Below are 26,474 nucleotides of genomic sequence, written 5' to 3' on the forward strand. Positions count from 1 at the left end.
AAAGTGCCCCCAAGAATTGGGGGAACAGGGGGGCCAATAACGAGGACAGGCCGAGCGAATCAGCTGTGGGTAACGGCTTTCGGTTTGATTACGGGTCCATGGTTTACGACTGGACTAGCTGGCACCGGCTTCCGAAGTCTTAGGTGTTCGCACTCGCCTGACGCTCTCCATCCCCTCGGTCGAGCCGGAGTTGGCTTCGGTTTACGAACCTTCATCGGCCTGTCGACTGTAAGTTGAGGTCTCAACCTGCGCATCCTTCTTTTATTCTCTGCGTGCATTTTTTTTTCTTTTTTATAATGGTCCGCGGGGCCTTAGTGCGAGTGATGGTAAAAAGGCGTCACGAGACTAGATGACTGTACCGGAGGTTCATTGGCTCCTCCAGGTCGTTTCTTTGTTGTTCTTTTATTTTTTCAATAATAAACCGGGCGTGCCTTACTAAAGTTTTTCACTGCTGAGGGGAAGTTTTGCGCGCCTCATGACAAGAACGTTATATTTATTGACATGTAACTCCATGCCAATAAATGATCGCAGAAGGGCAATCGCAGAAGAGTAATCGCAGAAGAGCGATCAAATTTTCTAATGCCCTAGCACATGCCCCCCACCCCGGCCTCGAACAAAAAAAAATATATTTAAAAATAAAAAAACAATAATGTAAAGAAACAAGCAAACAAGCAAGCTGCAGCCTGTATGCTAAAAGCGCTTTATTTCTTGCTGAGTAAACTTTAAAAAAGTCGTCTTTTGTTGTGTTCTTTTTTGTGTATAGTTGTGTATCTTTTTTTTCGTGGAAGTGACTCCGAAACCTATGCAGCGTATTGCAGGAACATGCTCATTTATTCTTTCGTACAATAAATGACTGGTATTGCCTATTACAGCGGGACAATCTATTTTTCTAAGAAGTACCATTTATTGCTTATTCACTTATTTATATTATCTCGTGAGTTTTGCCGCCCCAGCGCAACATTGCGTGAAAAATTGCAGACGCCCCGGTTGACGACATGGGGAGCCCGGATTAATTTCGAGTATCCGGAGCTCTTTTAACGCTCACCTGAACCACCGAGCACGAGAGCGTTTATGCGTTCTGCCCCCAACGATCGAAATGCGGCAGCCATGGCCTGGACTCGAGCCCTCGACCTCGTGCCCGGCGGCAGAATGCCACAGACACAGAGCCGTAGCGGCATGGTTTTCGACCCACCCGACGTACGGCGGTTCATCTCGAAATGCTTCCGACCTAGCCAAATTGAAGTTTGCGTTCCATTTTTTTTTATCCGCAAGTCAGTAGGAAGTGCGAACTTCGCGCGGGGAGCACGTCTGAAATCTTCTCGCTCGGTAAACAATGGTGGTGTGATTCGTTAAAGAGACAAAAATAAGTGCGCGAGTTATTCCGGGTGCTTCTTCGAAGTGTTAAGCATCGACCTCTCCCGCGCCGTGCCAGCGCCGATAAACTAAGCAATCGTTAAGGACCGGCTTTCTGACTTCCCGTCACGGGAAGAGCTAACGGCGGCGACGATTGGACGATGTAAAAAAAAAAGAAAGTTCGATATCTTCGCCACGGACAACAACCAGAAAGTAAACAAGCGAGCTGAAGACAGGAAAGCAGGGTGGTGGTGAAGTTGGGGGTAAAAAGGTAATGTGTGCGCGCGTGCACTTTGCTGCGCGACTTTGGTGCTTTGATGTGAAGCCGAACACCAGTCGTGTGTACGCTCATTCTGCGGAGGGAGAACGTGACGAGAAAGGTAACTGGACAGGCATCGGGAGCGCACTCCAGGAAAGAAAACTTCCAGAAATCGTTGACGGCGTCAAGACGAGACAGAAAAAGAAGAAGAAGAAAAGAAAAAAAACGAACGATTGGAAATAAGAGGGAATGTACACGTTGTCCCTGCCGTCTTTTCTTGCGCAAACAACTCTTCTTGTGGCCGCTCGCCGCGTTGTGGGACTCTGCAGCTATGAACGTAAGAAGCGCCACCAGCGAAGGCCTCGTCGACAGGCAAGTGGTGTCGTAGAGGAGCGAAATGAAGGGTTTCTCGGAGAAGAGGAGGCGTTTGAGGAACAAAAAGGCGATGAGCAAGATGGAGTGCGTGTGTACGTGGGGTAAAAGGGGAAAGAGGGAGGCAGGAAGAGTTGCTCAGCTGGAGGGACGTCGGGTGCTTGTTTGATTGGAGGAACATCGAAGAGACGAGGCTGGCAGAGAGAGTAGTAGCTTCCGGCCTCTTCATTGGCGTTGTCAAAGCGGTAATTTTGGCATGGTCTGCCCCCCCCCTCCTTTCCCCCCGAGGCAATTGTTTTGTCGTGGACGCCTGCCGAGTACGTTGGTGTGCAGTTGCCGTGCGAAAGCCTCAAGGTTGTTGGTCTGCCGCGAGTTCGAATCCCAAGGTCTCGCTTGTCTTCCCTCGTCTCTGCTCTGCTGTTGACAGGAAAGGCCTCGGGTGGCAAGAAAATAAAGAGAAAAAATACCTGGATGTTTTCTGTCATGTTCTTAGAGCACGTCTGCCTTCCTTGCCGCGAGGAGGCTTTGGTTTCGAGCTGTAGTTTTGTTCTTTTTGTTTTCTGTAGCCAATTCTTTACTATGGGAGGTATGTCGTTTGTCGCGGTGCCATTCTTTTTTTTTTTAGCTGAGTGTGTTTTGTTAGCAGGCCTGCAGGGCTAAATACACCACTGTGATGTTCTTGGCGAATATAGGTGAGGATGTTTGTGGTGGGAGGGAAGGAGAAAATGGTTGTATCTGCCGTTCTGCAATTAATTCGTGATTTGTCTGCCTATAAATATGCGCTTCTGTTTCTAATAAAGCACTTATTGAAGTTAGCGCTTGTGCGTGTCCATCCGCTTGTCCTCGTGATCAACGCCCTTAAAATAATCTTAAATATGTATTGCCAACGAGGCTGTACGTCAACGTTTGTTGTTCAGTGGTTGTTTTAATGTTATTCTAAGGCGTGATTTTCTATTCGAATACTTTTCGAAAGTTCTCAACACATGAATAAGACTCAGTTGCTCAATGGATGAAAATGAGGGACAAGGAGAGAGAGATGAGAAGGAGCAAGGACAGAGAAGTCAACCAGAGGCTCGTTCAGTTTGCTACCCTACGCAGGGGAAGGGTGGGTAACGGATCAAAGGAGAGAAAGAAAGCAACGAACACTGAAAATCCAAAACTGTAAAACAGCGTGGAGGCAGAAGCGTACTTGTGTCAGCTGCTCTCACCATTTCACGTCGCTATGAAGGACCGCTGGAAAGTATCTTTGTTAAGTAATAATAGCTAAGTTTACATCGTTGAAGTTGGAGTTGGAGTTTAAGTTACACGTTGGAGTTACAACGTTGGCGTGAAAAGATCACGCGAGCAGACGATGCACCGCAGAGTACTCAGCGACCCGGAACAGGCGTGAACGTGAACAAGCAGAAGAAGGCGGATTCTCGTGTCGCTCAGTTTGGTGGCCACGTCTTTTATGCCGCTGAATATTCTCCAATACATGTGACCAACTAGCTCAAAACCAGTATTCTCTAGACAACATACCGGAAACAGACGATAAAAAAAAATACTTCACAGGCAGAGCGTAATCTGTATGCAAGATAAAGATCAAAACCACACAAACACACATAAAAAGTAAGCCCGGGGGTTTCGGCAAGAACACCGGAGTTGGGGATAACGGGGTTCACGGACTTCTGGTGTCATCGGCCAAGCAAATGCGCTCAGGATCAGCTTCGTCGATGCTTTCGATGCACACCGCATGCAAATGAGCCCCTCCACGCGACCACAGTGTTTCCTTATTTTCTTTATTTTCTTTCCTGGATAGATGAGCGTGTGCTGAAAACCGCGGAAGCTTCTTCTGCGCTCTTCTCCGAGCCTGATCTTTTAAGGCGTCCGTGGACGCGTCGCGTATGCTCGAATCCTTCCGGCAGGGGGCGCCACCGTACATCTTTTCATCCTTGCGTGCAGTGCTTCGTATTGTGCACACGAAAGAGAGAGAGAGAAAAAAAAAGAGAGATCCGAAGTATGTAAGCAAGGAAAAACGAAGGAAAATAGAGAGAAAGAGAGGCTGGAAGGGCGACTGAATGATGCATGTTCGAAATATGAGAGTGCCGTACGTTGAAGCACCATCTTTCTTTAGGGACCGCACGGGCGAGCGAGCCTGTGTTGCGTCGTCTGGAACGCCTTTGTTTGGAACGCTTCGTACCGAAATCCCTGTACTTTACGAGCACTTTGTTTCTTTTGCGCATTTATTCTTCTTTTACGTCATGCTCTTCAGATCGCCAATTGTACTACGCCGGTCGCCGATTATGCGCTGGTCATTTGTCACCGAGAATCTGTCGAGAGACATCGCGCCGAGCCTTTACACACGTCGACGCCCTCTCAACGTTGTGTCGGAGCTATGCGCGGGATGCTGTCGTCTGGTCGACAGCATCCCGCGGGCGCGTTAGTGGGTGAGTGGGGGCGTTGTGACGTTGACGATCTTTGTCGTGGTGCTTTGCCGAGTTGTAAGTTTGGCGAATCTCACTGCAACTGCGCGGACGTTCCGTTCACGCCCTAAGGCGAACTGAAGGTTGTTTTGAGATTGAAGTGGCTTGTCGTATATGTACTGTGGGAAAAAATCAACGTGTACGTATTGTCGGTTCATGCGTGGACATGTAGTGTGTGAGGGTTGCGCTCCAGTGGAATTGCATTTGCAGGATGGCCAAAAATTTTTCCTTCGGTTAATAAAGTGCCACTACGCGACCACAACGAGGTGCGTTTTATCTACTTCTAGCGCACTTATAATACCTCCGACGTATGACGTATAGCCTGCATCTGCGATGGCGCGGACTCCAGTCTCTTTTGGGAGTTCCCGAGGTACTGATGCCGTTACAATTGCTGACTTCCTGTCATGCGATAGTGGCTTGGTTTGCAACATGAGCACAAGATCTAGGTGATTGACGTAATAGTTCTGCGGAAACCCGCAAGGTGGAGAGAAATAATTAATACAGGGAAAACCAGACATCCACCCGTTCGCAGCAATTGCTACAAAGGAAACCCAACGGTGAGGCTTTTCTTTCGAGGAGCCCGCATGGGTTTCCTTTGTAGCAATTGCTGCGAACTGGTGGATGTCTGATTTTCCCTTCATTAACAAGCTCTATATGTGATGAGAACGTAATTTCTTACCCTATCTCCGATCGTGATTACGATAAGTGATATTGCGCTTCCTTGCACTCACTCAGACCAAATGAATCTCGTCTTTTCATTTGATGTCGCTGAGAAGGCTAGACCAGTGACTGAGGCTTTGCACTGCTATTGCCGAGGGCGCAGGATCAAATCCTGGCTGCGGCGGCCGCATTTCTATGCAGGCGGAATGCAAAAAAAAAAAAGGAAAAGACACCCGCCTAACACCCGTGTAACTATGATTCTGTCAGATATAGTGCTCGGTGCTATCTCACAGATAAGGTTTCTCATATCTGCTGTTGTTTGCCCTGTATTTATTCGGAAAGCTATTGAAAGCAAATCAATTCAGGGCAAAACAAATTTGACACTCAGGCTTTACTGTTATATATGGTCCTGTACGTCAAGTTTTTACTGCGAAACAAAGAAGTGTCAGACATTACTACGATGTTTACGACGGACAAGCCTGATGGTCTAGTTCAGGGTTTTGCAAAATTTGCCATTTATATTACACAGTCGCAAAGCAGATGACATTGTGAGAACTATAGACACCCATCTCGCGAAGACGATCTCTATTCCGTGTGCGACTGAACCACGCATTCGGTCATCTATGGTCTTATGTCATTCACTGTTGCCACGTGGTTTGCTGTGACCTGTGGTCCGTTCTGCTGTGTTCATTGATGAACGCGTTCCTCATTTCGCACTGTCTTATTTTTTTTACTTCGTTTCATTTATCTGTATCTGCCATTTCTTGCTTGCCCATTCGACCACTGTTTGGTTGGCATCAATCGCCTGAATAACCTGCGACTAGCTCGCATCCATTGCGAGTTGAAAAGACCGAGCTGTCCGGAACCCTTCACGAGAGAAGAAGCATTTTTCTCTACTACGGCCCGCTTCAGCACTGCGCGTCTAACAAAAGACAAAGCAAACAACAAAACAGATCTTGCGAGAGATTGCAATGTGGCATCCAGCAACAGAAGTACCCCCTCCACCCCACGCTCCCCGAGGTTGCAGTTTCAGTCAGCGCCGCAGGCGAGTTATTCCGTCATTTCATTCCTGCTCGTCTGCTACCGCCCATCCGTTAGAGTTACTCTTTTACTTTGTATCATCCCTCCATTCCTAAGCGTCATTGCTCCGTCGGACCGAGTAATAGATGCCCGCTTTGAACGAGACAGAACCGGAGAGAAAGAGGGGATGATGAAAACGAGAAACTCGTCGCAGAAATCAGTGTAGCCCCGGTGTATACAATGGCCGACGGGTGCGTCGATCAGCTGGGCATCGGAATGGAAGCCTACAGAACTGAATGAGCAGACGACCTGGCAAAAAATAACGAGCAGACGACTTTGTAAAGAGAACAAGCATACTGCTTGGCAAAAAGGAAATAAGTAGGCGACTTGACAAACACCAAGAGCAGACGGCCTGGGACGAGACGTTAAAAAGAGATGAAGTAAACGAATTTCTCGCTTACCAAAGCCTCTTCAGCAGAGAAAGGGAAGCGTCAAAAGAAGCGTACATGAAGAAACAGTGAGAGCGACAGGCGTTTAATGGCGTTTTTCCCGCTCCTGAGCCGTAATATGGTGGCGGTGCGGGTCGTTACAGAAGCGCGATGGAACGCCCATTTTAGCGGACGACGGCCCAGAAATGCCGCCACCGACCGTTGGAGAGATTCGGCAGGATCGGTGGGTCCGCGCACACGGTGACCGACACCTCAAATGCGCTCAACGGGGTCGTTGCCGGTGGGGGGTGGGACAGTAGCGGTCGTGGTGTAGCGTTAACTCTCTAATGGAAGTCATCAGACTTGTACTAGACCCGCCCCACCGCGCTCCCTTGCGGAGCGTTTTTTTCAGCTGTCCGCTCAGTTTTTCCCTGGGCTTCCCATTTCGCTCCTTCCACTTCCATTCTTTGGCTTCTGTCTCTCTCTCCGTCTCTCCCGCGCCATTTCGCGCTCCGTCGTCCTAATTTTTCCGCACCGTGTTCGAACAGTGACATTCGAGCGCTTGACGATGTCGTTTGTCGCCTCCGAAATCGATGCTTTATTATTATTTCTTTCTCACTGTCCTCTTTCCGGAATTCCGCTCTCGGTAGCTATGTGCCGGCTTCGAAGAGCCTTTCTGCCGCCTAACTTCTGGCATGCGGTCCTACTGACGCTCTTTCCAGCTTGCCAGCGTCGGTGATTATGGTGTCGGTTGCGTTGGCCCTTTTGTGATTAAAGCTAACCTTCCCTTCCTCCGTCTTCCTTTCAGAGCTACCTGGTAACCGATTCTGCCTGTGCAGTCGTTTCTTTAGGGGCATGGAACGCAGCGCCAATGTTGGCCCAGCATCGGACCACAATGGGCTTCGAGCTCTTCAGCAATAGCGGAATGGTTTAGAAGCAGCCGGCTGAAATGGTGCTCTTCGACACACTGTAGCTGTTAACACTTGTAAGTTCTGCACTCCATGCTAAAGATAAAAGGGCTAGAACTAAATCTCTAAGTGGTAAAGAAATCATGGACATCCCATGCACTAAGTCAGCGGGTGAAAGCGATGCTTTCACTTCGATTCCGTTGCTACGGCCAACCGAACACTGCTTCCTGATGTCATTCCGCCTCCGCGCTATCATGACGTCATCACTTGTGCAAACCAATCAGTGCGCGCTGCCGTACCCCGTTTTCCGCCTTTCTCCGTCGCCTGCCTCCTTCATCACCTGCCCGAACCTTTCTCTTCACAGTAAAACCAGCACCACTATTACCCAAATCTGTTGGATGTCGCATAAAAACCTTCGCTTTAAATGTAACCTCCCTAGTAATCCAAGTAACGCAGAAAGGTAACCCATTCCAACCGCTGACCAGATTAGCAAAAGCAATCCGACTCCACTTTGAATTTCCTTCGAAACACTTAGCGTTTCTTGATGAATGTCGCTGCGAGCAAAGAAAAGTACATAACGACACGCAATTAATTCTGATGTCTCTGCCGACTACATCAAACGCAGCAATCGACGCTGGAACCCAGGAACGATGGTACAATGGCACAACTTCCTGCGTTTCTCAACTCTCTCGCACAGACCCAAGTGTACACAACTTAGCTTACTACAGCTATGCGCAAATGAAGCCAGCACCCAACCAACCTCGCTACCAAAGTCGCCCACGCCCACCCCAGCTTTAAGAGGCGGTACGACAAAAGCGAACCTCGCACCGTCGACGTCAAAGGAGAACCGCGACGAGCTCCCTTCTAGTCATCTGGCTCTATGAAACATTTTCTTCAACTTCCGACGCTCCCGGAAACGAAGCCGCGCCCGCTCGAGCTTTGTACAGCGCAGGCTGTGTGCGCTTCCGGCAACGGTGACCCCGCAGAGGGCGTGATCTCGGATTCGGGTCACGTAGCACTCTCTGCGCGCGGGCATCGATAAAGGCATCCGCGAACCGGGCGTGACAGCGACGCCTAGCGTCGACGACGACGCGAGCTCGACGCACACGTGCGGACGAGGTACGCGGAAGGCTCGCTGATAGCAGCGCCGGACCAAACAACAACAACAACACCGATTCTCAGATAACCGTGTCGCTAAGTCCATCCGAGCGTGCCCGATGTTTATGAGCACGTGGACTCAAAGAGTTTGGGAGAGTTGGGCAGTGCAACGCGTATGGCTCGCGTGTGCAACCCATTAACGTGCAGCACTTCGGCCTGTAGAGGGCGCTCGCATCGACCGCGCCCCCGAAATCGGGACGCTGGAAAGCTCTAGTACTATTGTCAAGACGATTGTCATCGGTCCAAGTCTATTAGCCAGTTGATCGCGAATCGGTGGAAGTGACTTCCGTTGTGAAAATATATTCGTACGGCCACCTACTACACCTTATAAACAAACACCTTATACGCTCCATTTGCACTTCTGGACATGGTGTACGAAATAAGGCACGCTCATCGTCACGCGCTCGAGAAAGGCCGCGACATTGTATTGTTGCCAAGCAATGGTTGCCAAGGCAACGACAGCGCAGATGAAGCCGCGCGTTCGGCTCACCAAAAACATCAGCGGGTTGACATACCACTTTCAAGAACTGATGCTGCGCGACAGCTTCAATCACTTGCTCGCCACGTCACACTTTTACGATGGAATTCACCGGCTTTCCACTAACTCATGCTTGCACTCTCTCGATCCTAACTTGCGACTTCGCCTGCCACATGGACTCTCCCGTCTCGAAACAACTTTACTGTGTCGCATGTGGTTTGGCGTCAAATTTACGCATTCCTATTCATTCCTGATATGAATGGCCAACAGTGTGGCGTGCAATTTGCGCGGGTGCGATGAGACTCTAGAGCGCCTTCTGTGTCACCACCCATCCTTTGACACTCAAGGACGTACTTTACAAGCGAAACTCAGCCTGCTAGATAATAGAGCCCTCTAAGAAGAAAAAATCGTTGGATCATGGCCTATGCATTTGTGCATGCAAGAGGCCACAGGAGCTCTTCTGAGCTTCTGAAAGGACACTGGATTGCATGAATGCTTGTGACAGTGGAGATTCCTCTGCGACTGACAGTGAATGACTGACTACTATTTTATGCGAAGCATATTACGAGAGCTCAACCCAGCTCCTCAGGCGCGGCGGTGTCGCCTTGAAACCACGTGACACCGTGACGTCACGAGAGAGGAGAAGTGGCTTTGGCTCAACTCTTGCAAGACGGGCTGGGTGGGAATCGAACCAGGGTCTCCGGAGTGTGGGACGGAGACGCGACCACTGAGCCACGAGTACGATGCTTCAAAGCGGTACAAAAGCGCCTCTAGTGAATGCGGTGTTGCCTTAGAAACGAGCTGTTTCTAAGGCGTGCGTCTCTTGCTCAGGCGCACATTTCGTTGCCGCGCCGAACGCTGCTTTGCTCGACGCTCACCGCGTCCAATGCGGGGCGCGTAGTCGCTGCCCTGTAGCCCATTGTCTTACACCCCTTGGCGGGTCGACGGGAACGCTGTCGCGTTCCACTCTTGAAGGCGAAGCAGTAATGCATGAGTTGTTTCTTCGTCTAGCCGAACCAAATATAGCCAAGCAACAGCAGTTCACCAGGCTAAACAGTGGTTCAACAACTAAAATAAAGGCTAGTATGCTTCGCATCCTGGGCTTAACCTTACCTAAGCCACAGCCATTTTTTTTTCTTTTCTCTCCTTTATTCTGGCCTTTCCCCTCCCCAAGTGTAGGGTAGCCAATTGAGCACGTTCTTGATTAAGCTCCCTACCTTTCCCTCTTCGTCTCTCTATCTCTCTCCTAGACATAGTGAATTATTCAACTTAATTCTCGATGTTTTCAAACAGCAGACGTGTTCATTTCATAAGAGTTGGTATGCGCCGGTGCTCCTGATTTAGTGCATAATCCGCGGAATAGGCTTAACGCGCGTAGAAAACTACCTGGTTCAGCACGCATGCGCATTACGTTCTCCTTATCTCAACTTCAAACCCAGTACCTTAATGACCCCGCAAGCTCGTTTCTTTCGATATGCTAAAACTGGCAGACCATAGCGTTAACGAGACCTAGCGTGTTCATCTCGGAGCCGATATCCATCCTTACGGTGAGATACGTGGCGACGAATACGTGGCGCCCACGTTAATCAAAGCGTGAGGGTTAATGAAGTCTAGCCAACATTGGCCTGGCTTTGTAAGTATGTTACTTCGAAACGCCGGAAGACTCTAAGAGAGTTTGTTGCATTTGTCGAGCGTAAAGTGCTGCTAAAAAAGCCGAGCACTAGTTCACTCTGCACAACATTTTACTGGCTAAAGTGCAGCTCGTAGAATCCACCACCCTGCATGAATTTACCGAGGAAATATCACGGACAACGCAATGTTGCAAGCCACCGAGGCATGCGAATCGCTTTCGCTTTTACCGTGCAAGCATCACCAGGCAGCGTGTTCAAAGGCGAGACAGGAAACCGGTACTGACGAGGGCAGCGAAGTGCACTAGAAACAGAACTGAAGAAAGAAAATAAAGAGAGAGAGAGATAGAGCTTCGACAATAAGCATGTTTTCTCGCATAGAAACCACGTCGCAACAATACGTAACTGCGACGCATTGTTGATTTAGTGGAGTGGTGGCTCTTGTTTCCGCGTGACCTCGCTACGGTGTGAAGGGGAGGTGGGAGGAGGACACAGAAAAAAAATATTAATAGTAAAGGTTTCCGAGTCGTGCGGGAAAATGTAGCACGTGCGATAGCCTCCACCACAGCTTCGCAGAGTGGCGGGGAAGCCAACTGTGGCATGTGCGTGTTTCTGTTGGTCGGACGCTCTCGGGCACGGAGTTGTCCTTCAGCACGGGACGTTCCGGACGAGATTGGAACACGCACGTGCCTGGCCTGACTGACACCGGGCGGCAAGTTTGGGGCTTAACAAACACTCGCGTCACTTCAGCTACGCGTCAGTCAGTGCTGGTGTTCGCGGGCTTATCCGGAACGACCCGTTGGGGGGGGGGGGGGGGGGGGGGGGAATGTCTCCCTTTCGGAGGCCGACGGGAGACCACTGTCCCCATTGCACGATCCCATCAAAGACGTTCAAAGGTATTATGCTCATGCATTCCACATATTTCTATATTTTGTTACAAAATGTTTCTAGAAAGACAATGTGTAAAATAGAGAGAGATACCTCCTTCTTTACGAACAGAGAGGCTTCTGGGCGTAGAAGTATTCACCTACATGCGACACTGAAGAGAAGGGGGAGAGGGTAGGGGAATGCCCTAGAAAAAGGAGGGTAAAAGGAAGTGAAAATAAAATTTAAAAAAAAATTACTTGGTGTCTTTGCTTATGAACACTTCAATCCAGCGTGTCATGTTACTTTCCTCAATGGATTTTTATATGTATATTGTGCAACAAATAATCAATATCAAGTTATTAGATTTCAGTTGGAATTAAAGAAAAGAAAGATAAGATCAAAGTGCGTGTCATTACAGCTGAAATTTTGTCGTACCTCCAGCATGCTGCGCGTGCTGCTGTTTGAAAACACGAGACACTTAGGGCTGAGTGCGCAGTGTGCATATTATCAGTATAGTGTACGAAATCAACACAGCATATGAAAAAAATCAACACAGAAAGAAATATGCACAAGACTGCATAGTTATTGCGAGCATAGCGAAATTAAAGAAACAACAACAAAGAAAATGGTGTGCCGGAATATTACTACTATCTGATGTAATTAGACAGCTGCCGAGCAAATCATACAAATTTGAAATTCCCAATCGAATAATTGCAATTAAGACAACTGTAATTTTCCAAACTTATACAGTTCTGGAGCCCGTACGAAGTTACTAAAGCAACACAATGTTCAGTAAATGAACGTGTCATGTGATTAGACAGTTTCCGAGCGTATTAATCGATTGCGATTTTCCAAACCCTGCGTATTTACGCTAGTTCTTGGATCTTAGCCCCCGGGGATTCGCTCTCGCAAATGTCCAGCACCGGAAGCCAGCAGCGCACAAACTACGTTGTGTTTCGACTCACTGCGCTTAAGGGTCGCCCTTCGCGGTTAACGTTCCGAGTGATACTGGCAGAAACATGTGGCCTAGCCTGCGACGTGGATAGGGGGAGGTCCGGCTCCCAGTTTATGGCTCAATAATACGCGCGTTTCTCTCTACGGGTCAGAGCACACCTGCAAGCTTATCTCGGTCGAGCCGTGACTGTGCGGTTCTCTCTCGTTCCGTGACGATCGTCGCTTTGCACCTTGTGTTGCTTTTTAGCCACGTATGCACGTAACAGTCAAAAGACTTGGAACCGGAAGCGTTGGACATGTAGCGCGATGTAAGTATACAGGGAGTTGCTACTGTTCGCAAGTCAGACCCTGTGGGGGAACGAATTCACGCGTGGCGTTCAAAAAATTCAAGCAGCACATTTATAATAGCGCGCTCCGACAAAGATGTCGCGTGGAAGTAAACTAGGCAGGAACCTGTTTACGCGGTGTATTGGCGAGTTCGGCAATCCACTGGCCACGACGGAAGCCAGCCGACACGAAGTGAGGCACGTCGTCGTCTTCAGTTCGTGAAGTGGCCCGCTATCTTCGTGGAGTGTCACGTGACACTATTGCAAAAGCGGGTCTCTGCCTGCCACCTATTGAGCGCAGCGGGAAGGTAATTGATAGCGAAGAGTATATGCGTATTTGAAGAGAGAGAGAGAGAGACTCTTTATTATAAAAACAGATTTTTGCCAGCGCCTATACAGCCGCTGGCATGCTACTCTGTATCGGTATGGGGAATGGGATTAAAAGATTCCATAAGGGAGTTGGAAAAACAAGAATAAAAATAAATATGAAATAAATATGAAAAACGTTGGACGACAATCACCACCGCAAAAAAAAAATAAAGACTGAAGGAGAGAGTTGTGCTCCGGAAGTGCTGCAAAGCACTGCTTTTCGAGCATTTTTTTTTTTTAGTTGAGAGCAACGTCTTCCTTTGTTTGTCTGCACAAGAAGATCGTTCATTTCGTATTAACGTTAAAAATTATTGTTAACAGTGCACATATATGTAACTACTGCAACATGTTCGCGTGACTGATACCTAAGACGTGTAAGGGATTGTTTGTTTGTTTTTCGGCCCTCGTGGGAAACTGCCGCTGTTTACCCCCGGTAATACCAAGACCCACTCGGGAGACTAGTACTTCCTTTTTTTTTTAGTCTTCGATAGTAGGCAATACGGTGTTTCACCTCAAAAATAAGGTTAATAAATATCGATTTCAGTACCGCTTCCCTCTCAGCCTTTGATCCCTCGTGTTTTACAATTACTCAATGTCGGAAAGCTGCTGTTACTCCTACCGTTAGGTCCTCGAATATAAATATCGCTATACTAGGCACTCATTTCTCGCTATGATTCAATGCTACGTTACCGTGCACCGAAGGCTTGGCATGGATTGATGACAGCTATAAAATGTACGTACGCGAACATCAATAGAGCAAGAAAAAAAATTCCTGGGCGTGCTCACCAAAGTCTGACGCACATGTTTAAACTCAAATGACGTCACTTGTTAGTGGCATGCACAGCACTAGCCATCACGCGCGCAAGAGCCACGATGACACGGTAACAAATATGATTACGCAAACACGAATATGTGAAAATACTGAAAAAAAAATACCTTCCACAAATACGACGTTTTGTCCCGATCGACGCTACAGAAAGAAAATGTATTAGCTTTTAGTCATTCCCGATGCTTGCTGAAACTGTACTAACGCGCCTCCTTCATTGTGCTGCAATAATTCCGACAGCCGTGTCAATTGTAATTCTGACGGCCACGGAAGGCCTCTTACGGCGAGTATCAGAATTCCCGCAATCTGATAGCAAATGTGCTGCGTATTCTACCATCTCTTCACGAAAGCATCGGCACTGTTAGTATTTAATTTTTTTTACTGTCTTGCACGAGAAGCAACTATATTCGAAGTTATTGTATTTATATTGTACTCATTCATATTCTGCATTCAGCTTGCTCCTCGCTTTGCTTTTCCTGTCAGTTGCACATATGTGATCACAGCAATAATCATACTAATAATAATGTTTCAATGTAATCATTCTGGTACTCGGTACACCAAGGTTAATAATAATAATAATATTTGGGGTTTTACGTGCCAAAACCACTTTCTGATTATGAGGCACGCCGTAGTGGAGGACTCCGGAAATTTTGACCACCTGGGGTTCTTTAACGTGCACCTAAATCTAAGCACACGGGTGTTTTCGCATTTCGCCCCCATCGAAATGCGGCCGCCGTGGCCGGGATTCGATCCCGCGACCTCGTGCTCAGCAGCCCAACCACATAGCCACTGAGCAACCACGGCGGGTGGTACACCAAGGTTCGTTCTCACTGAACATGTACAAACCGATTCCAGTTCCTCTTCGCTTTGCTCTTCTGCTGTCACTCTTACCATCCCGTGTGTATTCCTTTTTATAGGCTAGAGCCCCCGATGTCCTTGTCTGTCCATATTTTTTTTTATGCGAGTGACCGCGAGGCTGAGGATTATCTAAAGAAAAGACGAGCACCGGTTGCGTCCTTCATGTGAACGCGGTGTCCCTCTCGTCGACAAGGCGACGTGGTCCACACGGGCCATTAGCCAGGTCTTTCCACAGGGTGGTGGCGTATCTCCTTCCAAGCGCTTCTCCTTGTCATCCAAGCCTGACCGCCCCGTCGTCCCTTCCTTTTTTTTTCCTTCTGACGTCACTGTAATTAAAGGTGCTCGAGCTCCTAAAGTACATCCTTGGCCAGGCACACGTCCTACAGTCTGTTTCACCCCTCACGTTCCTAATTAAGCGTCTCTCCTTTTGTCCGTCCGCCAGGCTATTATAGCTGCTGCCGTGGCTTTCTCTCTCTGCACTCGCCCCCCTTCCCCTCCCCCCCTTCCTCCCCGTTGGACGGACACCGTCAGCCATGCGCCCTACGTGTCTTGAATGAAAGAGCGAATTAAGGAAACCGCGTAATAGAGCCGCAGACGTCGTCTCCATTTTCAGCCGTCCCCCCTCACCTTAATGTCTTTTTTTTCTGTTTTGTTTTCTTTCATCGCTTTTCTTCAAGTCGGCCTTTCTTCGCTAGACTGCGCAACTTCAAAACTGTCTGGAGTGTGGGTGTATGGGTGGCTGTCTCTATTGTTTCCGCTTTTACAAGCTAATTACACCGCAGCAAAGCTTGCCTCATCCCCGGCATGCGTCGGATTTTCTTTACCCCCCCCCCTCTTTCTTTATTTTTCCGCCTCTACTGTTTTTTTTTTTTGTTAACTTGTATCGCAGAGTGTTTGCCTTTCTGGCCCTTTCTGTCGACGACGATGAGAAGAAAGAGAAACGAGCGGCCAGCAGACTTGGAAATAGGATGGGGGAGCGGAGGGGTAGGGAAGGTCTTCCTAGATCCCAGAGGAATTCAACTTGCTTAGTCCAGCCCACCTCGGGGTCATCCACTTTTGTCGGGTAATATCCCGAAGGGCAGAAGCAGGAAATGATAATGATGCGAGTGTTTGGATTCTGTTTCTTCCTCTTTTTCATTTTTCCCCTGATACATACTACTTCGCATTTAGATTGTTCTTATTTTGCGGTTGATTGTGATTCGTTGGCAGTTACGTTTAGATTCGCTGGGAGTGTAATGTGCTGCTGTCTTTAATTTGTTTGTGTCTGTGTGAGATAGTGAGAGACGAACGCTCGTGTTTAATGCAAAACTGGAGATTTCTGCCTGGTCGACGGTCCAGCATATGACTATGTGTGTTGGGTGAAGAATGTGATATACACAACGATAAAACAAAAAAAGTAAACAGAAAGCTGCGAGAAAAGAAAGCACCAAGCACTGACATTAGTGTACTGGACAAACGAGATTACAGTACAACAAAGCCTATAGCCGCCTAAAAAGGCGGCTATAGGCTCGTTCTAGTTTAATGTCTTCGTTCTGTCTTATGAATGAGTTTCTTGGGAGATAATGAGTTTAAAAAATGCCTCGGCTACTCTATTTAACTCTGTTCTGCAGCAAACAGTTGAATTAACTCGTAATAGTACATATAATCATAGTCTCTCCTCAAACAAGGTAGGCAGATATGACGACATGATTCTAAATGTAGCCAGCCTGATAGGGGAGCAAGGCCCCAGGAAAGCGTCCACGTAAAAAAAAAATAGTGCAGGTGAGTGAACAAAGCCACGTTCTTTAGCATAATGTACTCTTGTTGGGAATAAATACGCATGCCTCTTGGCTTTATTGTCCTGTAATCCATAAGACGACATGGGCTCATCCAAATGTCTGTATGAGATCACGTATAGAGGGTGTTTTAATTTAGGTCACCAAATTTTTAAAATTAGAAAAATATAAATCATAGTAACAGTATGTTTACGATTTGAGTGTACGGACTGGTAGCCTCTAGGTACAGAGCAATATGCGCAATTACGTGCGTAATTAGCGGAGTTACGGTAATTAACTTTCTAATGATCAACAATAGGTGAATACAGCAAATGTGTACTTTGGGGCCCGTCCTCGACACTACCTATCCCAACGATTCAATTTTTAATAGCGTATTTTATGTGGGAGCTACGCGAACAATTATTGCCCCTTGGCAAGCTCCTTGAAACCAAAACTGGCTGGAAAAAGAGCGTCTGTGTCGTCGATGCCGTGAGATCGCACGTTGCAAAAGGAAGGATAAACGTAAACACATTTCTAGGCATCGCCGCTAGTTGTAGAATATTTAATTTTAACTGCCACGTTACAGAGCTTCGCTTCACCCATTCAACGTCAACTCTTCTCATTCTTAAATTCTCGCGTACATGCTGCTATCGCCGACTACACTGCACAATGGTTGGCGCGGCATTTTGTCGGGCCGCCCTTAGGGTCAGCTTTTTTTTCCCACCGCCTCCTTCGTACCTTTAATGGAAATAAATTCCTGTTGAATTAAAGCCAAACTTTCCTTCCCTTCCTCACCGTGGTTTAGGTCGTAGGTGTGCGGTTGATCGTCGTATAAATTGCGCCCATACCGACACGGCGTAACAGTAAACTGGACCGATCCCTGGGGTTGCGCAATGAATGTTTGGTTGAACGTATAGAGAGCGCATATTCAAGGGCGGTGGCTCGGTGGGCCGATCCCGATAGCGCGATATACTTACGTGACATCTGTCCTCGTCAGTGTTTTAGATTGTTTTGCGGCGCGAGCTGATCCCGCAGGCAGAGCGATGCTGATAACCCTGACGATGCTATCGCACCTTATCGCCCAGGTCTAGCGTGTGGGTCCAGCTTCCTAGCCTCTTTCTCCGGGTTTAGCGTTGGTGCTTTGCCGGATAGATGTAACGAGGGTTCTTCCACATATCTGTAAGGTAGTGAGGGAAAAGCACGAAAAATATTTGCAGGAGAAAGGATGCTCGCAAATGAAAACGGACGTCTCGTCCGATCGACTCAGCGGGGGAGTTCTCCGGGGTGGCGTGGGTCACGTGATGGGAGTCACTGACTTACCGCGTATTCCGTAAAACTATTGAAGCACTAAGCACTCGTTGGTACGTTTCGTGCTTCTCCACGCTTACTGCAACTCTCCTCGCAAAGCTTCCCTTGCGCCTGGCGAAATGTCGCTGCACTAAGCCTGCGAGTCATCCCTGCAGCCACGTCGCACGCCATAAGGTCGTGTGATCCGATACGTTACTTTCAACTAAACCGTTGAACGTAGGCAGCAGGTGCAAACAGTTAGTTACCCAAGTCTGAAATTAAATGCATACGATCGCGTGTCTCTTTCCCTGGAACTTCATCGATGCGGTCAGAGAAGGCTTCGCTTGACGTATAGATGTCATCGAGTACGTCACACATGCCGTAAATATCTTGATGGATACGGATGCGAAGAACTTTATTAAAAGGATCCTCAGAAGCGCCGCCCCCTTAGGGCGACACCGCGTGGGGACAGCTAGGCCTAACCTAACCGCCGCTTCGCAGGCTCTCTGGACAGCCTGACGCAGACGATGGTATTCCGAGCTCTTGACGGCCGAGTTCCACGTCTGTTCAGCGATGTCCTTATCCTCTCGTAACGAGGGACACCGCCATAGTATTGTGTTCTAATGGAATAAATTACTATTGTATCGTGTTACACCACGTCGTTTATGTCGACGGGTTGTAAACCGCAGTTCTTCCGTTTTTCACGTCTGCCGTGCAGGGCGGCACAGCGGCTGAACCTGTCTTCGAAGCGACGTCGGCGTCATGGCGGCGGTTCGGCTACGGCCGACGGTTCCCAGTCGGCCGCGGATGGTCCGGTGTTCGTGACCCGCTACGCGGAGCTCCTGCGCGACTCACCGCCCGCCGTACCCCCCGCACTGCTACGGGGCCTGAGCCGCAAGGACACCGGCCTCGGAAAGGTCAGCCGGCTTGTTCTTTTGTTTTTGTTTGTTTGTTTGTTTTTGTTTTGTTTTTCTCTGTCGGGTGTGGTCGTGCGCCGCACTCTTGCCTGGAGCACTGGAACGCTGCACTGCAAAGCGATGAAGAACACTATTATAAGGTTCAGCAAAGGTTATCTATCTACAAGAGATACCAAGGTTACCTATAGGTTCAGCATACCGCTTTCAAGACAATTTGTACGGTCTACTAAAATATATGAAGACATTGTTTTAGAGGTCCTGTTTAGATTAGAGAAATTCCTGGCACTTCTCGCGCCTCTGCTACGGCAACTAGGCGCCACTCATGAAAACTTGCACCGAATTTACAGCGTTGCGTAAATAAGAGCGCAAAGTATGCGTGACCCTTCCTGCCGGTCTGCTCGGCCGTTCACGTACGCTCGAAATTTGCGGGCAGTTTTGTTTAACGTTACATTTTGGGGCATTACTTGCAGCTTTCGTCTAAAATAATTCCAATTTGGTTTTGCCTACGGCGACTCCACTCAAGACGTGCCGATTCTACTGCAACCTAATGGTGGCGCCATCTGTTGCGGCTGCAGTTAACCGTGTATCTTCAGCATAGCAGTTACACATACGGCAACCTCTGTTTCAAGATACGGTTCAAGATGCTGTTTCAAGGCCTACGCTGTTTCGTTGTCAGAACGCTGACGACCCAACACTGTAGGTCATTTAATATCGCACCGCGTTTTCTAAATCGTCTTTCTTTTATTTTTATTTCTTTTTTGTTGTTGTTGAACAGCTTGGCTAACGTTAGCTGGGACACACGCGTATACAGTTCGAACCCGCCGTGGTTGCTCAGTGGCTATGGTGTTAGGCTGCGGAGCACGAGGTCGCGGGATCGAATCCCGGCCACGGCGGCCGCATTCCGATGGGGGCGAAATGCGAAAACACCCGTGTACCTAGATTTAGGTGCACGTTAAAGAACCCCAGGTGGTCAAAATTGCCGGAGTCCTCCACTACGGCGTGCCTTCCCAGTTGAAAAACACAACAGGAAATTTTAAGAGTCTGTCGTATTTTGGGACGTTGTTTCTGTAGTTCTGTTGCCTGTAGTTCTGTTGCCTGTAGTTCTGTTGTCTGTAGTTCTGTTGCCTGTAGTTCTGTTGTCTGTAGTTCTATTGTCTGTAGTGTGACGTCCTGTAGTAGAAAGTTGTGTAGTTCTTGATCAATATTTAATTAAAAATTGACAGAGACATCCGTAAGGTTATGTAAATTTGTTAGTACAGAAAAGAAAAACATAAAAGTAAAAAAAAATTAAAAAAAAAACGTCTTCGCCTAGGATTCGAACATGCGACCTCACGATTCCGAGCCCGGCATCTTACCACTGCGCCACCCCTGACATGCTTTTCGAGTGTACGTTTTGGCCATGTGAACAGTACGACGAGCCGATGCGCTGATGTTTACATTTGCATTTTGAGAGCCAAGATCCGCTATCACTCCACCGCGTCAAGTGCCGCATCTCTAGAAGAGCAAGAGTGTTCGTACCATCGACAGGTACCTCTTGCAGTGCTAGAACATCGATTTTGATGTACGATATCCTTATTAAATAAGAAATTCAGAAATAGACAACGTTGACTTTTAGGGTTATTACTGCTAGTTTCGACAGTTGTCTCTCGTTCTTTACACTTTTGAGCGCGCATATAATTCGTGTGTTCAATGCAAAATAGCTACATGAACATTCGTGGATGAGAGTTCTTTCTGACAGCATACTGGCTTCTCACGGCAGCACTGTACCAGATTAATGAGACCCGAGCGAGACAGCTTTTCACGCAACTTTGTGGAACAACCCAAATCTTTTTCCGCTTCGCATAAGCTTGTGAAATATTCCTGGGAAATTAACTAATGTGTCAGTGTAACAGCACATGGAAGTCCACAGGCCTGTGTACCACATCTTACCAAAAAAAAAAACGGATACGCAGCCATTCCCGCGGATGGTATGATTTTGATCAGCGGCCGATTTTGAGGAGGCCGGTAGGGCGTTGGTGGTGCCGCGTCGTCACGGTACAATTATAACTATTCGCCACGTCGACTTTATTACCGGTGTCGGTGCCATCAGCATTGCCGGCTTCGGAGAAGCGCGATTGAATACCGCGCAAGAGAAAAGTACAGTGTACACCACCGATGCGAAAACATACAATTTTAAAGGACCGCGACGGAAAGCGCTTCTGTTGCGACTTCGGAACTCTTGGCCGTCGCGACCGAATGTTTCTGCTGCGACGTCAGAATTGGTGTCGTAACGTCGGAGTCGCTGTCAGGATATAAAGCTGTTGTTCCGACTTCAGAACTCTTGTTGTCGCGACAGAATGCTTCTGTTGCGAAATCAGAATTTGTGTCGTAATGTCAGAAATGTCTCCCAATTAAGAAATGTCAACAACTTCTGTCGTACAACAGAATTTCTGTAGTTGCGACAGGAATTCCTTTTGCCTTTTTCAACCGGGCACTACAGAAGCTTGTCGCATCACACAATTTCAGTGCACTTCTGTTGTCATCATTGGGTACATGTTGCGGCGATAGGTTTCCGTTGTGAAACAGTTCTCTGTAGTACAACAGAACTTTGTCCATTACTTCAGGAACACTTCTGTTATGACAACTGGAGGCCTGTTGCAGTGATAGGCATCTGTCGTACAACAACATTTTTCTGTAGTACAACAGAAGTTGGTCACATTACTTCAGGAACACTTCTGTTGTGACAATTGGGGGCCTGTTGCCACAATAGGTTTCTGTAGTATTTCAACAGCTCTCTGTAGCACTACAGAAGTTTTTCGGGTTACTTCAGGAACATTTCTGTTGGGACAACAGGGTGCCTGTAGTGATGACAATTTTTCTGTAGTACTACAAAAATCTGTTGTAGAGCTTCAGCTTTCTGTTGCAACAACAGACATACGACAGACTGTACTTCTGTAGTAGCAACAACAAATGTCTGTTGTACATCAGAAAAGTCTGTCGCTCCATCAGGAATCTGTAGTTACTACAGAAAAATCCTGTTGTACAACAGAAATTTCTGTAGTACTACAAAAATCTGTTGTAGAGCTTCAGCTTTCTGTTGTAACAACAGATATACGACAGACTGTACTTCTGTAGTAGCAACAACAGATGTCTGTTGTACATCAGAAAAGTCTGTCGCTCCATCAGGAATCTGTAGTTACTACAGAAAAATCCTGTTGTACAACAGAAATTTCTGTAGTACTGAACACAACCTCTGTTGTCATTTTCAACTGGGTTATAATCAGAAAGTGGTTTTGGCACGTAAAACCCCATAATTTAATTTCTTATACAGTTCGAGTAAAAGTGCGCGCTCGTATTCGAGTGCAAAGTGTCAGCAAATCCAAGTCGAGGAGGCTTCGTCGAATCAACGCCGGTCGGCGCGTTTCTTTTCCACGGAGAGCGCGCGAAGCGGTAGGCGAAATTGGTTTTCACCCGGCCGACGGTGTCCGGGCAGTGGCTGCGCGATACCCGCGGTTCGCTTTGACGCTTTGCGCTTAGTCCACGCACGCCAGCGAAACAGCGCCCGGCGTTTCTCTTCGCCTATGTGTATGCCTCTTCCCGCCGATATTTACCTTTTTTTTCGGTAATTTTCGTTTCTTTTTTTACGGTCACGCGAGAGAGGGGAGGAGGCGGGGAGGGAAGGAGGTTGGCAGAGCTTGTATCCGATGGTTGTCGGTACTCTGCAGACGTCCCAACAATGGCCGCGCCGCCTGTTTGCATGCCCTAATGGCCGGCGATGTTCTCGCGGGGCGGCGCAGTGTAACAACTCATATATATATATATATATATATATATATATATATATATATATATATATATATATATGCCTCGTCCCGTTTGTGCTGAGCTTCTGGACACCGTAGCGGTCACGGCAGAGCCATCTTGGTGAAAAATGGAAGCCGTTATCATCTCCCGAGGCCTTCTCGCGCCGGAGCAGCCTCTCGCGTTTAAGCGTGCGGCTCCGTTGGCATTCCCCGGCTCGGACATGCGGCGCCCGAAGCCTCGCATAAACGACGTTCGCTCGTTTTTTGCCAACTCGGCATATAGTATATTCGCCGACTTCCACCGTGCATACGCACTGCGTCTGCCGGGACGGATGCTGCGCTGCAGCGAATGCTATGGGTACTGCGAGAGGCTACTATTAAGCCCGGGGAGCGAAGTGATTTTTTCCGCGCGGCTGTGTACAGGCGAAATCGCGCGATTTGCGGCCGGCCGCGTGGGATCGTCTAAATTGCCCGCTAAGTGCTGAAGTGTGGGTTGAAGTGACGGAGTATGCACCGCGTGTACGTGTTCGAAATTTGAGAACGCGAGAAACTGCGTTGGGTGTGCGCAGCGTCGGGAGGACGCTGCGCCCTCTCGCGTTCGATGCGAGAAACGCCTGGAAGAGCAGACGGCGCAACGGCGACTAGGACGTGAACCGATTTCTCGAGGAATGGCAGGCATGCAGTCGCGATTTGCGGCCGACGCGTTGCTCTTAAAGCGACGGCACGCTGTAGTCGCGAAAGTGGTGACTCCAGATCATTTTCCACATCCTTTCTGATTTACATATAGTACTGCTATTTGATGCGAAGCTTTGAAAAACGAAGCTTTAGATGCCCGGTAATGTACCCCGGTTGGTCAAAATTATTTCCAAGTCACCTGCCGTGTGGCGGGCTTCATCATCAGATCGAGCTTTTGGTACGTAATACCCGAGCATCTTTATCTCCTGCGCAATACCTTATGCGCCTGTTTCGCGGGTTTTAAGTCCGTTGGTTCATAGCTGAACAAACTGAGAGAGGGCAGTGCGAACGTAGACAGGGCTGACGTGGGTCAAAGTGTAGTATCTGTTCTTATCAGCTTAGTATGTGATACGGATTTTATTTGGACCGAAGATATTCAACATATTTTTGCAAGTTGGCGGAGTATTTAAAGCGCGCTTCGCCTCCGCCGCGGGTCGGCCGGGTAGTGCGCCATCTTCGGGATTGGCCCAATTGTTATTGCACACGCACAATACACGGAAGCCTGGCCATAGACAGCGCGCCGTGCAAAAATGTGGAGACAGAAGGGCAGCGGGTCCTTCTGTGAAATGTGTGTGATCCAAACGAAGTACGCGGTTGTCGGAGGTTAATAAGTATGTTCCACGCTCATGCACAAAATAGACACACACGCACGTACACGCACACGCACGCACGCGCACGCACACGCACACACAAACACACCCACCCACCCACACACACACACACACACACACACACACACACACACACACACACGCACGCACACACGCACACACACACACGCACACACACACACGCACACGCACGCACACACACACGCACTAACACACACACACACCACACACACAACCCGCCGTGGTTGCTCAGTGGCTATGGTGTTGGGCTGCTGAGCACGAGATCGCGGGATCGAATCCCGGCCACGGCGGCCACATTTTGATGGGGGCGAAATGCGAAAACACCCGTGTGCTTAGATTTAGGTGCACGTTAAAGAACCCCAGGTGGTCGAAATTTCCGGAGTCCTCCACTACGGCGTGCCCCACAATCAGAAAGTGGTGTTGGCACGTAGAACACCATAATTTATTACCACGCACACGCACACACACAACACACACACACACACACACACACACACACACACACACACACACACACACACTAACACAGTAATGCACGACTCTGTACAGTACCCTGTGTACGCTGAGTGTTCCTCTGTTTTCAGTGAAGCGTGCCACTGTATTCAAGGATTCGCGATGACCAGCTTTCTATGCCCCATTAATTGAGTGACGCGTGGATTTTAACGTCCCAAAGCAATTAATGAATATTGGCAAGCGCAGTTTCAATACAGGACATGAGAACGGCACACAGAAAGGCGTTCCGTGTGTCCCAAAGCAACTCTGGCGCTATGGTTCTTTGGTTACTTTGACGTGTACCTGCACCTAAGCTCACGAGCGTTCTTGCTGTACGCACACATAGAAATGCGGTCACCGCGGTCGATAATCGCACCCGCGACCTTATGCAGAGCAGCCGAATGTCATAGCCAAGTATAAAAGAAATAGGTGCCGCAGAATAACCAGGACAGGAACATAGAGTGACAGGACATACGCCAGGGTGACAGCGCGTACCCCAGGGTGAGAAGGCAAACACGCATTATCAGAGCGTAGAGTGACATCAAATGTGCTTCGGTGACAGGGCTTGCGTTGACAGATGTACGCCAGGGCGACAAGGCGTACGGGTGACAGGGCGTAGGCAGAGTGACGCGATGTACACAGAGTACCGAAGCGTACACCAGGGTGACAGGGCTTGCAGTGATTGGACATGTGCCCGAGTGGCAGGTCGCACGGCTGACAGGGCGTACACGGTGTGTCAAGGCGTACACCAGGGTTACAGGGTGTACAGGGACTGGACGTATGCCACAGTGGCAGGGTGTACGGGTGACGGCGTACGCAGAGTGTCAAAGTGCACGCCAGGGTGACAGCGCGCACAGTAACTGTACGTATGCCAGAGTGACAGAGAGAGAGAGAAGAGAAAGCAAGGGGAGGGAAGGCAGGGAGGTCAACCAGAACAGCATCCGGTTTGCTACCCTACACTGGGGGTGGGGGGAAGGGGAAGAGAAAGGGGAAGAAAGGGAGAGAGTCAGCACTGAGTACATGTGGGAGGGACACCTTACACAATGACACTATAAGCGGGGCGTACACAGTGACAAAGCGTACACGGAGTACCAAAGCGTACAGCAGAGTGACAGTGCGTACGGTGACTGGACGTATGTAAAAGTGGCAGGGTATGAGCGTGACAGGGCGCACACCAGGGCGTACGGTGACAGAACGTGCGCCATCGTGGCAGGGCGTACACAGGGCAACAGGGTGTACGTCCTGCACTCATTGTTCCTGTTTTTCTCATTTTGCTGCACTTGTTCTCTTTTGACACGATTGCCCGACTAGCTTTTAACGAGATTCTGCCCCAGCCACTTAACCAACGCGGCTGGCTTTGATGGCCCGTACACCCAACGCCTTTAGAAGACAAAACAGCTGGTGTGGAGGCTTACATTGCCACTCATAGGAGCTTGCGCTTATTACTGCTTGAATGCTTCACCAACGACCGCAGATAATAAAGCTCTCAGGGCGAAGGAGACAATTCAATGTTTCAAATAGAGAAAAAAAAAAACGTTTTCGTAATCTCACCTTCGGAGAGACCAGAAATATAGAGACCAGATCTGACCCAACCCTCGGACGTCTGTTTATTTGATTATGTTATTTTTACTCTTATTATTATTTTTGTAACTTCCAACCGCTTCGCTAGCTTCCTTCTCCTCCCATTTCACCTCTCAATGAGGCCCCTATCGCGACGCCAGATAGACACGTCGGACACCGAAAACAACAGCCAGCCGTGACCGCTTCATTCAGTTGCGGTTTACTGCTTTTCTCTCTCTTCATTTATTTTTCGCGCAAGTCAGTGCAGTGAGATGACCCAGACTGCGGGGTGTATGGTTTCGATTGCAGATTGTGTACGTTTCTGGCGCATACTGAAAGTAGGAGGAGATGGATAAGGGTGGGAAGGGTGATGTGAGAGAGGATGGAGG

The 26,474-nt window shown here is 48.6% G+C and overlaps 1 protein-coding gene and 1 pseudogene across 9 annotated transcripts in view; both read left to right on the forward strand.

Annotated features, from left to right (window-relative positions):
• The window catches only part of LOC135905678 (kinesin-like protein KIF26B), a 760,359-nt gene that overhangs the window by 597,702 nt on the left and 136,183 nt on the right, over window positions 1-26,474 (forward strand). For all 9 annotated transcript variants that reach the window (XM_070521909.1, XM_070521906.1, XM_070521907.1 and 6 more), the window contains one exon: window positions 18,686-18,884. In XM_070521909.1, coding sequence (XP_070378010.1) covers window positions 18,686-18,884 — 199 coding nt within the window. The remainder of the gene's footprint in view (window positions 1-18,685; window positions 18,885-26,474) is intronic.
• On the forward strand, window positions 23,698-23,877 carry LOC135905718 (U2 spliceosomal RNA; annotated as a pseudogene).

Source organism: Dermacentor albipictus, chromosome 7, assembly GCF_038994185.2.
Source record: "Dermacentor albipictus isolate Rhodes 1998 colony chromosome 7, USDA_Dalb.pri_finalv2, whole genome shotgun sequence".
NCBI lineage: Eukaryota > Metazoa > Arthropoda > Arachnida > Ixodida > Ixodidae > Dermacentor > Dermacentor albipictus.